Consider the following 19,317-nt stretch of genomic DNA (forward strand, 5'->3'; position numbering starts at 1 on the left):
GTGACGCTCCGCCAACAAAAAATCTCCATATATCCTTACATAGACAACTGGCTCATTGTGGCCCAATCCAAAGAGCAACGTCAGAAAGATCTCTCAACCACTCTGTCTCTTCTGTCTTCATTGGGTCTTCAAGTCAACTTGACAGAGTCCAACCTGATCCCAATACAGGACATTCAATTCATAGGTGCACACCTGTCCATGATATCCCACAAGGCCTACCTCCCTGCAGACAGGGCCCACCGCATTCAGTCTCTGGCCGCTACCATCATATCACACCCTACTCAAACAGCCTTCATTTTGCAGCACATTCTGGGATTTATGGCTGCCACAACTTCTATCCTGTGTTTTGTGAGACTCTGCATGAGACCTCTACAATTATGGTTTCTACAGATGTTCCGCCTGCACCGACAACAGCAAATGACTTTGCTCACTGTTTCACACCACATTCTTCCATCTCTTGAATGGTGGAAAATGAAACATCATCTTCTGGCAGGAATGCTGTTCCTAAGATCACCCCCATCGGCCATTGTCACGACCGATGCCTCAAGGTGGGGTTGAGGAGCCCACTTCAGGATCCTAACAGTACAAGTGCAGTGGACAGACTATGAGAAATCTGTACATATCAACTGCCTAGAACTCTTGGCTGTTCACAGAGCACTGAAGTCATTTCTACTGTCCCTTCACGGTTTGCACATCCAGGTCACCTCAGACAACGTGGCAACCGTGTTTTATATCAATCGTCAGGGGGGCACTGCCTCTGTTTGACTTTGCAGACGATCTTTATCCCTCTGGCATTGGAGCATTGCTCACAACATATTCCTCACAGCTGTATACCTGCTGGGAATCCAGAATGTTCAAGCGTTACCTTGTGAACGACCACAAATGGACCCTCAACTGCAATTATCTTATGACAGTCTTCAGGACATTCGGGGTTCCGACCATAGACACCTTTGCCTCTCTGGACAATGCTCAATGCCCACATTTTTACACTCGGGGCCCTCCATCCATGCAATCCGCGGGAGATCTCTTCCTCCACTCGTGGTTGGGACCACTCCACTACCTATTCCCTCCAATCCCACTGATAATGAGAATGCTTCAGAAAATCAGACTTTTATTGAACCAACTGCATCCTCATCACTCCCTGGTGGCCCCGCCAACCATGGTTCACCACCTTCTTTCTTCTGTCAAACAATGTGTTTTATCACTTTCCCCAAGTTTGGGACTTAATCTCTCAACAGGACGGCAAAGTCCTGCACCATGACCCAGGACTTCTGCGAATGACTGTCTGGAAAATCAGTTTCTAGACTTCCCACCAGAAATCCAGTGTGTCCTCCTCAATGCCAGAAAGCCCTCTACTAGAAAACCTACTCACAAAAAGTAGAAGCGCTTTTCGGCATACGCTGCTCAACACAACTTTCTTCCTGAATAGTCCTCTATGGTCCAAATTCTGTCATACACCTTGTCTCTGTCCAACTCCAGGCTGGCCTACTCTTCTCTAAAGGTCCACTTGGTCGTTATTTCAGCCCTTCATCCACACATTGAAGGACTCACTGTCTTCTCTCACTCCGCTACAAAAACCTTCCTAAAGGGCATTGTGCATCTTCACCCTCCCATTCACCAACTGCAATCCACATGGAGTTTATCTCTTGTTCTAAGCCAGTTGATGAAACCCCCATTTGAGCTGATGGCATCCATTCCACTACATCAATTGTCTTGGAAGATGGTGTTGCTGGTGGCACTCACATCTGGCAGGAGAGCCAGTGATGTTTGTGCCTTTTGGATGGACCCCCCATACACTGTCTTCCACCATGACAGAGTGGTGCTACGCCCTGACCCTACTTTCCTGCCAAAAGTAGTTTCACCTTATCATCTGGGGAAGTCGACCACACTGCCTTCCTTTTTTCAAAAACCCAGTGATGCTGGACAACAGACCCTACATAATCTTGACGTATGTAGGGCCCTTGCTTTCTATATTGACAGGACTCGTCCCTTCTGCAAGGACTCTAGACTTTTTGTAGCCTATGGAACACATAAACAGGGCTACAAATTCTCAACCCAGAGATTTTCAAAGTGGGTTGTGGCTGCAATTGTTTTATGCTACCAATTGGTTAAACAACCCATACCTGAACACTTGTGAGCTCATTCCACTCGAGCTGTATCCACATTGTCAGCCTTCTGTAGAGGTGTACCGATGGAGGACATATGTACTGCTGCGGTCTGGTCTTCTCCATCCACGTTTGCCATGCACTACGCCCTAGACGTTTGTACACGGCGTGACGTATCCTTCAGGCAGGCTGTGCTTCGCTCCATTTTTGACTGACGCCTCCAGCTCCATGCCATGTAAGTACGGTATTTTATATCATTGTATGCATGCTTAACATGTGTTCTTTTATTACAGAACCAGCACCCACCTACCATGCACTCCAGCTTACCAGTCACCCATGTGTGGTACTGCACAGAGACCACGATGAAGATAAACAGGTTGCTTACCTGTAACTGATGAGCTTCAAGAAGTCATCTGTGCAGTCACACACAGCCTTCCCTGCTGCTGGTTTATTCTTCTTTCTACTAAAAATTTTTCTCTATACAGCGGCTAGAAGAAACTGGGTGGGTGGAACGCCTTCCCCTTGCTTCAGGCATGCACAGTGGATGCCTGCTCCCCAGATCAAGAGGGAATGCGCACCAAAATAAACACCTAGGCTAGCTTTGAATTCTCCAAGGTCGGGTTCGTTTCTAGACAGAAAACCCATGTGTGTGACTGCACAGATGACCACTTGAAGATCATCAGTTACAGGTAAGCAACCTGTTTTTTTTTTTCTTTCTCTCCTCCCTCTTGGAGCCTCACCAACAACAATGGAGAAAGGAGAGAAGAGTTTGCTCTTTACCCATGCTGTGTGACAGGTTTGGTGGGAAAGTTCCATCACATGACTGACTAGACAGAGCAATCCCTAGAGCTTCATAAAGCTCTACAAAACTTTAACATCTTCTCTCTGAGCATGGCCTATGCCAGTGCAGAAGACTGTCAATGAACAACTTTTACAGCTAAGTGCAACCTTATTTTAATTTTTAAAAGCTGTTGCTTTGGAACCAGCAAAATAACATCTGTAAGGAGAAGGTAGAGCAGATCTTTCCCCACCTTCACATATCCCAAGTAGCCAGCAGTTTGTTCTGAAAATCCTTTCTGAGGATTAAGAATGCTCATGAAGAAAATGGTTCAGAATTCTGCTGCAAAGTGGTACCAGATAAAATAGCATCTTCTCCATCTTCTAGTGGCAGCTGCCATCAGTGAAACAAAAGGCAGTTTTAGGTGATTCCCCTTCTTTGCTGTAATGCTGTATCATGCATTTTTATAAGGTTCTCCTGATCCTCAAAAAAGGATTTTCAAGACAAAAAGTGAGTTGCTTAGGGGAGTGGAAAGTGAGAGGAAAGATCCATGCTGACATCTCTTTTCATGAACTGTTCTATTAGATCCAATTTATATTCTGCATAGTAAGATAATTAGCATATATTCACTTATTTTACTTGACTGTGGTCTGCTATCTTAAAATGAGTCTCTGGAATTAAGTATCATGTCAGCATAATTTGGAGATTTGCCAGCATAGCACTCTGCCAATGCTGTTCTGGTGTAAACCTGACGCTGTGTAGTTGTGCCACATAAGGTCCAGAAATAGGGAGTTTCATGCCGGAGAAAGGAATATGGCTTAGTCATTATACTAAGTCTCAGACCACATCCCACTAGAGCACTGTTGAAAATGGAATAAATATAAACTCTCCCTGCCTACCACCTGCCACACCTAGTCACAATGCAGCTTAAGATACCAATATAGTCAATTGCAGTGTGCTTTACCAATATAATCAATTCTTAGACACAGTATACACTTATTTTACAAAAAAAGATACAAAAAGGGGGTTGTTTTGTGTGAATGAGAACAAAAATTGTTAGCAATTCTCTGCTCAGAACTCTTACAGGAACTTACTTCACCTGTGACCTGGATTCACCATTCCAACAATTCAAGATGCAAGGAGAGTGCACCCGTTCAGGTAAGCAAGGGAGGGAATCCCCTGTTTTAGACTTTGACTACTGCATATCCCCCAGACTTGCAGCATGTCTGCACTGTTTATTGGCTCAACAGTCCTTCCTCCCTCACACTTACTAACAGTGTCAGGCAAAGTATGTACATGTAGAAAGCATTCCTCCACCCCTTGAGCTATGCTGGCAGAACATTGCTGTCATGCTGGCACAATATGATGCAGGTGTAACTCTTGTGTACAAGCAAGGAAACAGTAAACATGAACCCATTTATTCAATACTATCAGCAGTCCAACTATTGTTGCCGGTGGCCAAATACTCATGATGCCTTTTGACTTTCAGAATTGCCATGGGTCAATCCCAGCCAAAACTGGAAACAGGGCTTAATGAAATGTCCTATGAACTATGGGTAAGTGTTGGCTCATTTACTACACTATTTCTTCCAACAAGTGAATCCCCACAGTATTGGGTGGGGGGGAGAGGTATAATACTGGAAGAGCATGTAAGTGGTGCCATTCTCTCAAATTTGTAGTTCACAGCATGGGTTTGGTCAAACAAGAGATTTGGCCTGACCTAGCCATGCTTCCCTTTCGAATTTAATGTGTGCTATCACACTTGCACATCTGCCCCCTGGGTCCTGCCTGTACTTACCTCATTTTAGGATGAGCTAGAACTGGATTAAATAACTACCAGAAACTTCCCAGTAGCAAATCTCTAAAATGTATGTAGGGCATGTTTCCTGGCTGCCTGAATGGCTGGAGCAATGCACCCATCCCACATGCACATGAGCAGCCTGATTGCTCCTCTTGCACAAGTGCAACATTTTCCTCTCTTGGCAGCAGAGTGGGGGCACAGCTCAAAGAGAACCAGCTTTTTCCAACAGGAGATTGCCACACCAAGTCTCTTGTATGATTGCACCCCATGTTCAAAGTTATTAACTCTAATTGCTGTTTGTTGATTCTGCTTATGCCTTTTTTTTAACTTTTCTAGGCAACCTTCCAAGAGAGGAAGAGACCAGGATGGACACTGTTCACAGAGCAGTGTTAACCATTTGCTAAATCTGCAACATAACCAAGAGCTACAGTGGCCAGTGTGCATCTAGCTGCTCTGCTGTGTGGTTGTCAACTCTCCTGTTCCATCCTTGCACCTGCAACATTGCAAACTCTTGTTTGACAAGCACAGCTGTGCCTATCATGAGCATGGTGTAATAGGGACAGCTGTACCTGGGATTCTGTTTTTTGTCAGTTCAACTTTCAAAGCCAAAGGAGCTTTGTTAGATCAAGAGAGCTAATAAAGTTATTCATACTACTTGAATTCAGAAAAAATAATGCTGCCGTTTAATAAACTTGTGGATTGTTTCATACCTGAGTCCGCGTGACGTGATTTATAATTCGGTATTTCTGCATCGGTTGACAGAGATTGTTAACATCAGTTGATAGAGATTGTTGACTTCAAAGTAACTTCAGTTTTTTTGTTTTTGGTTTTTTTGTATGGGAGTCATGCAGGAATGGGTCTGAAATGGTTCTTCATAAACTACACAGTTAAAAGGAGGAAGGGCAGGCTGATCCGCCTTCACAATCTTCCTAAACATTGTTAGTGTATGATGAGCCACACTAGCTATATGACAGAGAGGGGAAATGGAAAACAAGGGCGGCTATGATGAATAACATCAGGCAATGGTAATAAAACCCATGAATGCTACAGAAGGATTGGCTGCATGGGAAAGTACTAAGCCTGTTTCTAATGACTACGTCTGATGGTGCAACATTTCAGCTGTGCATGGTACACTTTCCATAGCTAACTTGCAGGTTGCCCCATATAGAGTTTGAACCAAGTTGCTTCTATAAATTACCCTGCTATACCTTTCTCTGCAGTCTTTCCTGCCCTTGTGTATATATTATCAGAAGGGCAAATGGAAGATTCCAAATGCCCTGTGATGTTGTTGTTTTCCCCCTGTGAGTCTTTGGATGCATAGTTAGAGGAATGTGCTGTGGTATCTGTTGTGTTAGTTCTAGATGATTTTACTGCTGATTGAGTCTTCAGCTGTTTCTCACATTAGTGCATTTCCACAATGACTTGCTGGAGCAATGGCAGGAATGTCTTCTTTGAATGTTCTGATATGTGTTACATTACTGTTGTCCTTGTGTCTGCACTCCCTTACTTTGCACAAGCTGCCTCTTGGGCACTCTTACCTTCTGAACCCTTGTCTGGAATAGATATTGTGCTATTTGTGGGGATTTCTTCTGCCATGGAAGATGCAGAGGTGTCTGAGTAATATGGTTGGAAAGGACATTTTTCTTCCCATGTTTCTGGCTGCCCAAAGAGGATAGTTTTGCAGGACAGAATTGAAACCTTTATTTTCAGAGCTCCCAAATGTGTAGTAATTATAGTGCTGCTATTGGGCATGCCAGGATTTTTTTTCTATAGAGGAGGGTGCTGAATGTCCTTTGTTCTGCTCAGTGTATGAGTAGGGGCCAGGTGAGGTCAGGGAAGCATGCTAGAATGTATATATGTAGGTTAGCTACTTCTATACATGGCTGACCTGAGGACATCACTGACACCTATGATACCTTGTCTCTATGACCTCCAGTGCCTTTGCTATGTTTTCAGATTCTTTGAGTTGTGTCTTTTGACATCTCTCTCTCTCTCTCTGGGACAGTGTAGGATATCTGGCACAGTACATTGTGATGCTTTTGTGATTCTCCAGAGTGAAAGGTTTTATAAAGAAAAAATAGAAATATTATCCTATGACTACCGAAAATCTTCTGTTAAATCAAAAGATTTTCAAGACTGATTTTTCAGTCATTCATGCTGTTCTGTATTCTTGCACAGAAGTACAGAATATTTGCATCCTTACTCCTGGTGTATTTTGGCATTCCATTGTGTACCCTATATATAAAATAACTGCTTACCAGAGAGTTCTGTTTTTATATTGTGTGAACCTGCCATGCTGCACAGACCCAGTTGGTACATGATATACCCGTATATACTCGAGTATAAGCCGACCCGAATATAAGCCGAGGCTTCTAATTTTACCCCAAAAATCTGGGAAAACTTATTGACTCGAGTATAAGCCGAGGGTGGGAAACCCAGCAGTTACTGGTAAACCTATGGTACCTTTCATATACCCTATACAGTGAATTGTTTTACTTCGTGGCTGGTGCTCCCGCGGCTCCCGCCTATGCATTCATCTCGAGTCCCCCTCCCTACTGGCCGCCTCACACCTGCCAATAACTGTGGGCGCATCACATCCACTGTGATTGGCGACGCTTGTTGTCACCATCTCCCCGCGGCTGTAGTAAAAAAGCTGGGCGGGCAGCTGATTAAGCTTGAATCAGCCGCCTATATTACTGAATAGAGTGATCAGCCGCCCGCCCGCCTATATTACTGATTAGGGTAATCAGCCGCCCGTCCGCACAGCTATTTTACCATAATCATTATTATAGCCGCGTGGGAGCTGATTAACCATCAATATAGGCATGCGGGCGGAATAGTGACTCGAGTATAAGCCGAGGAGGGGGTTTTTCTGCCCAAAATTAGGGCAGAAAAACTCGGCTTATACTCGAGTATATACGGTACTTCTTTTAACTGCACTTTCATCAAAGTCACCAGATCTTAACAGGTACTCACACTGGCATTAATAAAGCATTTGGTCATACATTATGTGCTTGTCTACATTCACAACAACAATGTACCATACTCCAATTATCACTCATTCCCCCCCCCCACCCCCATCTTTGAGCAAGTCCTGTTCATGGTGTTTTACAAAGATGTGTGGTCATTTCCAAATCAGTAGAATGCATTCTTCAAACACATACACACACACACACACAGAGCAGGACGCTGGTCCAGTGGCCTGATCAAACATCTCCAATAAGCCATAGATTTGATAATCCAGTATTCTGTGATCTCCAGGTACTTTAAATGAATATGTAATAAATTAATACTTGGTCTACTACACCTCCAGCAGTTATTATGACCTAATATGTATTTTTTTTCTAATGTCAATGGAACAAATCCTAAACAACTCTAGATCTCATAACTAAGGATGGGCATGAACCTGCCCATGAACCTAAATTTGTGACTAAAATTGCCTGGGTTGTGGTTCACAAGCTGAGGTCCATGTGATCTCACTTCAGCAATCCTCCCATGACCCTCCATGTGGTTTTCAGAGGTTCGAGCATGTCATGGTGAGCCATATTGGCAGCATCTGTGGTAGACACACTGGCACTAATCAGTTATGATTGTCAAAGCAATGATAGGGGATGGACTTTTGCAGTGCTGGAAACACCAATAGTGGCACTGCAAAGTTTGACAGGCAGCACTATGGGAGCAGAATGATATATACCACCCAGCTCACACACAACTCTTGTTTTCTGTTGGCAGCAATCATGCCATGCATTAGTAGAAAAAAAAAACAATATGGGATCACAGTTCATAATAGAGAAATATAGACAACCAAACACTGTGATATGCCTGCTAACATATTAATAAAACTTTTATCAGAAGTACTTTTATCTCAAATCTTAAAAAGCTATCTGTCACATTAGAAGGAAGTACAGTGCTTCTGCCGGGTGGGGGGAAGGGGCCGTGGGACTGCTGTGTCTTGGTCTGAGGCTGTCTCTCCTTGCAGGGGAGGCAGCTTCACAGTGAGGCTGTGCCTCCTCTGCCCTCTGCCTGGGAGGGGGAAAGGGGCTGTGGGACTGCTGCACCTCACTCTGAGGCGGTCTCCCCTTGTAGGGGAGGCAACTTCAGAGAGAGGCAGCTATCCTCCGAGCCCAGCTAGGAAGCTGGGCTTGGAGGAGAGCACAAACTGGGTGTAGTTCTGCTGCTCTCAGCTTCTGGAGTCTGTGACTGGGGAAGCTGAGATCAGCAGAGGTGGGAGAAGGTGCCTGAAGGTACCCTGTAGGTGAGGTAGCAACCAAGGCTGCAACCTACATTGCCAACTCCCACCCGCCAGCCATGCCCCAGAATACAGTCTTCACCAAAGGTAGAGGAGAGTCAGCTGGAACTTGCTGCAAGTTTGTTATCTCTAGCCTCCAGGGGACAGTCCTAATGCATAACAAACTTCATGAAATGCACTGGTTTGGTAAATGGGAAGATCTGTAAAAGATCGTGCAGCCCAATAAATTGAAACAAACCTCACTTTTCCTAGTTCATGCCCATCCTTATTTGTAACTGTTAGTGCAGGTATATGTTGCCTCCAGGGCTTTTTTCGTTGTAGAGAAAGCTCAGCAAAAATTTATTTGCATATCACCCAATTTATTTGATGTCACCCATTCAGTAGATTACTTTCCGCATATTGACACAGAACAGTACAGAGCCATTGGCTGCATTTCATGGATGCGTGTTCTCACACAATCCAGTGAAAGACCTTGTTTAGCCCTCCCCACAAACATGGCCAAAGAGAGAGAGCCATGTGCAGCAGAGCCAGCAGTGGCAGAACAAGCTTCTCCCATGAGGGGCGCTTGTGGGCAGCTCCGCATCTCTCAGTCTCTTCACAAGCCTGTTGGAGGCTGGCAGCAGCAGAGAGGATGGAAAGCACAGTCTTGGAGCATGCGGCTCCCTTTGCCAGAGATTTTTTTTTTTTTTTTAGCCAGAGCCCTGACCAAGCCAGCCAGAACTGCGTTCTTGTGTGTTCCTGCTTTTTGTTTTTTTGTTTTTTTAAAAAAGTCCTGGTTGGCTGATTTCATTAAGAAGTCCCTTCTCATTTCTTCAGATTAATATTAATATCCAGGCCTCGGATTCAGCAGGAACTCACAGGAATGCAGCTCCTGAATCTTTCTGAGGGTTCCCCCTCCTCCTTCCCACCTTGCCATTGAATAGTAGGTGCAGCAGCATAACAATCCCTGGATGAGCTCCACCACCTATTTTTCTACAGAACGACCCCTGTTAATATCCAATCCCCTAATCATTTCTTATAAATGTCTTAAACCCTTTGAACTGCTAGTGTTAATTTGATTCAAGATTTGTTTCTTTCCTCAACAAGTTGCAGTTTTCAAATAATACAGACATGCTATGGTGTACACAAAAATACAAACATAATGTAGCTTTTGTCCTATTGTGGTTTCTATTTGTTCTGCATATACCATTATACGCTATTTGTTTAGACTATCTTTGCCTGCATACAGGTACTTTGGGAATGATTCCAGTGGAGAAAATAAAGGTTTGGGGAAATGCTATAGGTAATTTCAGAATTTGTTTCTGTAAGAATACACTAGGTTCCTTTCACCTCTTGCTTCCAGAAAAATTCATTGGAATCATTTTGGAAACACTTCCAACCAATGATATCATAAAACAACATTGATCCATAGCACTTCTTAAGAAAATTAAGTATTTTGCCAGAATACTATTTTGCCATAATAGAAGTCAGCTTGCTGCAGAGACATACATGGCCACAAGGAAGTCTACTTCAAAGCATAAGTTTTATCTGCACTAAGTAAGGATGTGCCCAAAAATGATTTTGGGGTTGGGTTTTTTTTGGTTCAGGCATCATGAGCTGGAAAAATATTGATATTTTCTGATATTATGGTCAATAGTCCCTGTGAGCTGTAATGGAAATTGATACAGGTGTATCTGGGGCTTGGGGAAGGGGCTTTTTTGAAGTAAAGGGACTAAATTTGCAGCATAGCTGCTGGTGCCTCTCCTCAAACCCCTCCCCCCAAGTTTCAAAAAGATTGAACCAGTGCCCCAAAAGAAGGTGTCCATGGTTTCCAATGTGTGTGAGGGGGAGATTGTCTGGCTCCAGGATCTGCGCACAGTGAGACAGTCTCTCCCTACTGCAAGCAGACGTGATTTGAGGAACCGCATGGAAGCTGCAAGACTGCATGGAACTCTCTGCTCCTGCCACCCCAGCTGATCCAGTCCCTGGTATTTTTTATTTATTTTTATTTTATTTACTTTGGATTTATATGCTGCCAACTCTGCAAGTGGACTCTGTTATAGTTAACCTGATTAACAGGGTATAGTTAACCTGATTAAAAGCCTAATTAATTAATTAATCAGCTAGATTAGTAGCTGAATCAAATCCTTTGATCTGTATTTGTCTGAATTAATACCCGAGTCCGTATAGTCAAAGTGATGGTATTCCCAGTAGTAATGTATGGCTGTGAGAGCTGAACCATAAGGAAGGCCGAGCACAAAAGAATAGAAGCTTTTGAGCTGTGGCGCTGGAGAAGAATCTTGAAAGTCCCTTGGACTGCAAGAAGATCAAATCAGTGAGTCCTAAAGGAAATCAACCCAGACTGTTCCCTGGAAGGTCAGATGCTGAAGCTCAAATACTTTGGCCACCAAATGAGAAGGGAGCACTCCCTGGAGAAGATCCTGATGCTGGGAAAGGCAGAAGGCAAAAGAAGAAGGGGACAGCAAAAGATGAGATAGCTGGACAGCAAAAAATGAGATGGCTGGACAGCATTACTGATGTAACAAACATGAATTTGAGCAGACTTCAGAGGATGGTGGAAGACAGGAGGGCCTGGTGTGACTTTGTCCATGGGGTCGCAAAGAGTCAGACTCGACTGTGCGACTGAACAACAACAAAACCCAAAATACCAATAAGGTATTTATTGGATATTTTTTCAACTCAGTTTACACCAAGCACACATCCCTAGCACTAAGCTGATACTCTGCAATGCTAAAAGTAATGATATTTACCATATTTGAAGACTGTCTTTGAAATCAAATACATTTCTGAGATGTTGTGTGTAACCTAATTTTTCAGATCCTTTTGAAATATGTGGTGTTATCTCACAAATTGAAAATAATTACTTTTTAAAAGTTTTGTTTTTATTTAAGTTTTGTTTAAATTTAAGAATAAAGCACCCTATAACTACTGTAGATATCCAAGCCGATTTCCCACTCACCTTACGCCGCTCTCATGTTCCTCTTCAGTGTGGGGCTTCCTTCCGATTTCACACTATCTGCCCCAGAGCAGCAGCTAGCGCCAGCTTTTTCACGCAGCAAATAGAAACCTCTAAAAAACAGTTTCTGCTGTACGAAAAAGCTGACACTAGGTGCAACCCTGGGGCAGATAGTGTGAAATTGGAAGGAAACCCTGCTGAGAAGAGGAACATGAGAGCGGCATAGAATGAGTCAGAAATCGGTCCCAGTCTTTTCCATACTGCTAATTACTTAAGGAAACTGTGTTTATAAGGGTGGGCTCATCCTTTCAGCAGCAATTGTTCATAAAGCTCATAGACATCTTATTTCATTGTGTATATATTTGTTGATTCTTGAAGGCAGCTTATTGTGATTGACCATAGAATCATAGAGTTGGAAGGGACCTCTAGGGTCATCTAGTCCAACCCCCTGCATAAAGCAGGAAACTCACAGATACCTCCCCCTAAATTCACAAGATCTTCATTGCTGTCAAATGTACATAGTTATGCAATCACACCTTTAAGCAGAGTCTGGATTGCAGATCACACATCTGTGAGTAGTTGACTTGTGCACTGCTGATTCTCATCAGATCGTCCCCATGCAGAAGGAGCCCTGATGATTAGTCACATGTTCCTATGCATACCCTGATAACTGGTCTTAAATCTGTTGCTTGGATGAATAGGAAAGCTGACTTGTCACTTTGGTAGCAATTCATATTAGTAAAACAACCCCAATTCTAATCACTGTTATATGGGTTTCTGAGTTCCTTCCTACTTATTATGGTAATTGAAGGTTGCCAAAGTCAGTGAAACAGCAGCCTATTGCTTGCCTTTAAAAAAAAAAGCTTCAGGGAATTATTCCCTAAGGGAGCTTATAAGAAAGCTTTTCTTCACTTTTCCATTCTGTTTCAAAGGACCGAGAAGTGTTTTCTGCTTACTGTACTCTGGGAAATCCCAAACATTTGTTTATTAATTTTTGAATCCTTATGACAAACTGTAGGAATGCCTGGTTTAGAAAATATACTAAATGTCAAGAGTGCCTGCAGAAAATCATTGGAAGAACTATCACAATTCATATTACATGCATCAAATGGACTATTTGAAGCCCTGTGTTGTATCATTCCAGATATTTCTGGATATCAGGCCTAAATCATGCTCTCTTTTTCATTAATTTTCTTACTTTGTCAAATGAAATGTAACTTGTTTCCAAAATGCTTTAATTTTTTTTTTGTACTTTTCTAGCAAACTGAATAAAACAGCGGTCCTAGCCTAGATTTTTTCTTTTTTTTACTGACATGTCTTTCAAATAGAAGACCTTGTCCTTTTGCTTGCCTTTTGTTGTTCAGCTTTTCTTCATTGACTTACTCATAATTATGTGCCTTTATGTTTCATCAATTAAAATAATTTTATTTTGTTTTTTTTCTCCCTAGCCTTACCTAAACCTCCAGGAACTCCTGTTGTGACAGAAAGCACAGCAACAAGCATCACTTTGACTTGGGATTCTGGAAACCCTGAGCCAGTGTCTTACTACATTATCCAGCATAAACCTAAAAACTCTGAGGAACCTTATAAAGAAATCGATGGAGTAGCCACAACACGATACAGCGTTGCTGGTTTAAGTCCATATTCTGAATATGAGTTCAGAGTTGTTGCTGTCAATAACATTGGACGTGGCCCACCCAGTGAACCTGTGTCAACCCGGACCTCAGAGCAGGCACCATCTAGTGCGCCACGTAATGTACAGGCTCGTATGTTGAGCTCAACCACCATTTTGGTGCAGTGGGAAGAACCAGAAGAACCAAATGGTCAAATACAAGGTTACAGAGTTTATTATACCATGGACCCTTCCCAACACGTCAATAGTTGGTTGAAGCACAATGTCGCTGACAGCCATATCACCACCATTGGGAATCTAATACCACAGAAAACCTACTCTGTAAAAGTTCTCGCTTTTACCTCAGTTGGGGATGGACCTCTTTCTAGTGATATACAAGTCGTCACTCAGACAGGAGGTAAGATGAAATTTGTGGCAATAGTTCTGAGATTTAGCAGTAGAAAGTCAATTGCCTAGACTGGCTCCAACTCGTCACCTGACAGTGGTGTAGATAGATCATGTATGGGGGAGGGGGGGGGAAATATAATATAATTGAAAATTTATTTGTGGTGAGTTGAGCTGAGTTGAGAGCCAGTTTGGTGTAGTGGTTAAGTGTGCGGACTCCTATCTGGGAGAACCAGGTTTGATTTCCCTCTCCTCCACTTGCAGCTGCTGGAATGGCCTTGGGTTAGCCATAGCTCTGGCAGAGGTTGTCCTTGAAAGGGCAGCTGCTGTGAGAGCCCTCTCAGCCCCACCCACCTCACAGGGTGTCTGTTGTGGGGGGAGAAGACATAGGAGATTGTAAGCTGCTCTGAGTCTCTGATTCAGGGAGAAGGGCGGGATATAAATCTACAATTCTTCTTCTTCTGTTTTCCAATTTATCCAGTTTATTCAATAATGCATATTATCTACATACACATATAGCAGGTTTACACTGTTTTTAAATAAAAAATTTGTCGGCTCTTTCCATTTCTTTTCCTTTGGGGGGGGAGGGGGGGTGTAAGATTTTGTTCTCAACCATTCCTTTTCACACAGATCACAGTATTATCTATTCCTTTCATTTGGCTAGTGTTCCCTGAAGAGTTTTCCTGCACTGTTCTCACATAATATCCACATATATTTTCATATATGGGTGTGCATGAACATGTAATGTGAAGAGTGACCTTGAGCTCTTATTATTTCCCTCTAGCTCATCTCCTTCTGTCTTTTATGTGTAGTCATGTCTTTTTGGAATTAACTTCACAAACTCCTTTTCCCCTTTCCTTGTATAAGTAAATGACACCACTAGTCAGTTATTTAATTTGTTTTGTAAACTGTCCTGCCACTCTGAATTAATAAACAGACCAAGCCCTGAGCATGTAGCACATCTCCCTTTTGACTTTATATCATTGGACTGCTATACTGCAAAAAACATTTGCAATACTTTTATCTGTGTCATTCCCATTTGAGCAACTTTCCAGGGAGGGGTCATGTCATACTCACAATTATGTGAGGCAGTTAAGACTTGAAATGGTGTAACCTATTCTAATCTCTCCCCACCCCCCACCCCCAATTCTCATGAATGAGCAGGGATTTTATCCCAGCCATGTCTCCCTGTACCAAGCTCTACAGAAAATACATTAAAAGGGCAATACTAGCACAATTCTGCTTTTGCTGTTTTGATATATTAATATATTGGATTGGCTGAAAACAGATTGCACTAAAACAACTTTGTCTTATTTTTCCAGCTAAATTACAAAACAATAGAGTCAGGGATGCTAGAGCAATGTAGTTGGACTAGGATCTGGGAGAAGGAGATTCATATCCCCACTATGCTGCAGAAGCTTGCTGGGTGACCTTCAGCCAGTCACACACACTCAACCTAACCTTTGTCACAGTGTTATTGAGAGGATATAAAGCAGGAGAGGAGAACCATGTAAGCCACTTTTGGTCCTATTAAGGAGAAATGTGAAGTAAATAAATAGACATTTTAATTTCCACAGACTAAACTACAAAGAAGGGTTCTTTGACCATGCATGAGTATATTATTTTAGCAATCATTACCATTTAACCTCCCTTTTCCTATCTTAACCTTTGGCCACACTATGTACAAGGAAGACATATTGCAACTTTTTTTTTTAAAAAGGATACTTACATCTGACTTGGAGATTTGGAGCCTGGATTTAATTCCAGGAACAAATACATTTTGCTTACTACCCTGGGAAGGGTTTATGATCTGGAGATAATGTAATAATAATAATAATAATAATAATAATAAATTTATTCTTATATCCCGCCCTCCCCCGCCGAAGCGGGCTCAGGGCGACTCACATGACATGGTTTACACCATGATTACACTAAAATCCATCAATACATTAAAACAATTAAATAGTTAAATACAATTCAGATTAAGTTAAATAACAATTAAAATTTTATCAAGTATAAATTAAAGTGCCACAGTTCAGAGTGTGTATAGGATGGCTAGGTGTCATCTCCGGGTGCCATCTTAAATGCGAGTTGACAGAGGGTGGTTTTGCAAGCCCTGTGAAATTGGTTTAGGTCTTGCAGGGCTCACACCTCCTCTGGTAGTTGGTTCCACCATTTGGGAGCCATTGTGGAGAAGGCCTGCTCCCTTGTTACTTTCAATCTGGCCTCTCTTGGTCCAGGGATTCGTAGTAGGTTTTGGGAACTAGATCTCAGCGCTCTCTGGGGAACATATGGAGAGAGGCGGTCCCTAAGGTAGGCAGGTCCTCGGCCATATAGGGCTTTAAAGGTCATAACCAGCACCTTGTAACGAAGTCGGTACACAATCGGCAGCCAGTGCAGCTCCCGCAGCCTAGGCTGCACGTGTTCCCACCGTGGTAGTCCCACTAACAGCCTGGCCGCTGCATTCTGCACTAGCTGCAGTTTCCGAGTTCGGTACAAGGGCAGCCCCATGTAGAGGGCATTACAGTAGTCCAGCCTCGAGGTGACCATTGCATGGATCACAGTTGCCAGGTCGCCACGTTCCAGGAAGGGGGCCAACTGCCTCGCCCTCCTAAGATGGAAGAAGGCGGATTTGGCAGTGGCAGCTATCTGGGCTTCCATTGTCAAGGAAGGCTCCAGTAGCACTCCCAGGCTCCTGATCCTGCGCACTGGTATCAGTGACGCACCGTCAAAAGTTGGTAGGGAGATCTCCCCTCCTGGCCCGCCGCGACCCACGCAAAGGACCTCTGTCTTCGCTGGGTTCAGCTTTAGTCCACTCAGCCTGAGCCAGCCCACCACGGCTTGCAATGCCCGGTCCAAATTTATAGGGACATTGTCAGTTCGGCTGTCCATCAATAGATAGAGCCAGGTGTCATCAGCATACTGGTGACAACCCAGCCCATACCTCCGGGCAATCTGGGCAAGGGGGCGCATGTAGATGTTAAACAACATCGGGGAGAGAACTGCCCCCTGAGCCACCCCACAATTAAGTAGGTGTCTCTGGGACAGCTCTCCTCCACTCGCCACCCTTTGTCCCCGACCTTCAAGGAAGGAGGAGAGCCACTGTAAGGCTAGCCCCCGAATTCCTGCGTCGGCGAGGCGGCGGGTCAGCAGCCAATGGTCGACCATATCTAACGCGGCCGATAGGTCTAGCAGCAGCAATACCGCCAAGCTGCCTCGGTCCAGATGTCGCCGGAGGTCATCCATGAGGGCGCCCAAAACTGTCTCTGTCCCGTGGCCTGGGCGGAAGCTGGACTGGCACGGATCTAAGGTGGAAGCGTCATCCAGAAAGGCCTGTAACTGCAACGCCACAGCCCTCTCTATAATTTTGCCCAAAAAGGGCAAATTTGAGACCGATAATGGAAGATATCTATAAAGGACTTGCCTTTACCTCCCATCTCCCCAGAGGTTCCAGCTCCTTTCCTCTTCCTTTGTTCCTTACAGAGCCTTAGTCCCCTCATCCCTGCCCATGGTTCTCTCTACAAATCTTGAGTTCTGGTATTAAAGAGCATCCAACGTTAAATTATCATGTGGGGGGGGGGGAGCAGGAGGAAGTCCTAGCATCCTCTGGACATTTTTGGCCCACTGGTGTCATGTTGGCCAGCACAACTTACCTCACCAAAGGTAAAAGATGGGTAATAAAGGGCTCATTTATCTGGCAGACTCATATTCATTCTGCTAGTCATGCTTAGGTAGTGCTGGCAACCGGAGTTCACTGCTGTAGGTATATTGATCAAGGTGTAAGCAATGTAAATAAGTTTTGCCTGGTAAACAATCATCGACAGAGATAAGAAATATTATTCAGGCTCCTGTAATAAAGAATAGGACTAGCTTTTTACAAATAGGTAATGATTCCCAATGGAGCAAACAACTGTACATGTACTGTAGTGACTATAATACATGTTTGGAATAATACATATTTCAAAACTAAGGCAACGGATGCTATTAATTGTACTTAGCTTGTCATTACGACTTGACCAGAAATCTGTACTCAGAGGAGATGGGGGAGGGGAAATGGTGATGGAGGCTTGCCACCCACAGGCTAGCACAAGTGAAACCACCCAGTCCCATTCTTGGTAGGGGAGTGAAGGAATGCAGCAGAAGCAGCACACTCCTGGAAGCTTTCAAGTTTATGATGAAGCTTCAAAGCTTACATTGATATGTTGGTAGACTGACAAGACTGATGCCAACCAGTATTAAGAAAACCAGGTAAAGGAATAAGAAGGCAACAAAAGTGGTAAAAGAAGGGGAAAGTGTTGATCCCCTGCCCTTTTAGGTAATTACTTTTGTTATAGGGAAGTTTCATAAGCACTTTAATAGTAGATTAAGGTATATTATTGGATTATGTGCAGTTATGGACTGTTATAGTACATACAGTAGTGCACTGGAATAGTGGCAATGGTGTACTACTGGCATAAGTATAAACCCATTTTGTTAAGATGACTTATTGTGTGGGTGCACAGTGGTACATTGCTGTATGCATCTATATGGAATTGATATAGGTAATTTTCCTGTTTTTCTCCCTTCTTTGTGTCTTTTACTCTCCATTACTGTTTATGAGAATTGTGAGATAATACAGTTTGAGGTGATTTGAGAGCTAAGTGACTGAATAACAACTTTTGCCCTTTGAAAGAGGATGAAACCAAAGATGGCCCCTTCTGCTTTCATCCCTAGAAAACGGAAAGGGCTCTGTTTTCATGTTCTCCATATGGGCATGAGCGGGATTCACCCTCTGTCCTTGTAAAGGAACTTGCAGGCTGTCTGCAGTACTTATGCAGAGCGCCATTGATCCCTAGATTCCAGCTTGCTAAAATGCTATTTTAGAGTGTAAAATAAAAACTTTTCCAATTAACTACTACTGCCACAAGACTTCAAAAGAATTCAAAAATAAATTTGCTATTTAAAAGGGAGATAAATTTAAATGGCCAAATACTGGAAGAGGGGTGTGTGTGTGTTTCAGTTTTTGAATGTTTGGAATCAGTTTTGATTGCCTGAAAATGGCAACCAAATGGTATTTAAAAACCCAGAAAATATCTAAAATTTATAACATAGGAGTTGGGACGTGTTGACATTGCCATCAAAGGGAAATCAGTTTTTTTCACATGTGATAGCATTGCTGTAGGGAGCTTCCTGGGGAGATTTAATTAAATAACCTGTTGAGAATACAACTCCTGATGTCAAAAGACTTCCCCCACCCCAAAAAATATTTTATTGTAGATCTAGTTTCAGAGTCCATACAGGATTTCTAATGCAATCCTATGCAGAGTTACTCCAGTCTAAGCACACAGTGGACCTACACTGGAATAAAGACAGAACTCCATGGTACAGAGTGGTAAGCTGCACTACTGCAGTTCAAGCTCTGTTCACAACCT

At 43.3% G+C, this 19,317-nt stretch overlaps 1 protein-coding gene across 42 annotated transcripts in view; it reads left to right on the forward strand.

The window, feature by feature from the left end:
- PTPRD (protein tyrosine phosphatase receptor type D) overlaps window positions 1-19,317 on the forward strand; it is a 1,753,725-nt gene that overhangs the window by 1,485,446 nt on the left and 248,962 nt on the right. For all 42 annotated transcript variants that reach the window (XM_060237318.1, XM_060237320.1, XM_060237317.1 and 39 more), the window contains one exon: window positions 13,338-13,919. In XM_060237318.1, coding sequence (XP_060093301.1) covers window positions 13,338-13,919 — 582 coding nt within the window. The remainder of the gene's footprint in view (window positions 1-13,337; window positions 13,920-19,317) is intronic.

This window comes from Heteronotia binoei, chromosome 4 (assembly GCF_032191835.1).
Source record: "Heteronotia binoei isolate CCM8104 ecotype False Entrance Well chromosome 4, APGP_CSIRO_Hbin_v1, whole genome shotgun sequence".
Classification (NCBI taxonomy): domain Eukaryota; kingdom Metazoa; phylum Chordata; class Lepidosauria; order Squamata; family Gekkonidae; genus Heteronotia; species Heteronotia binoei.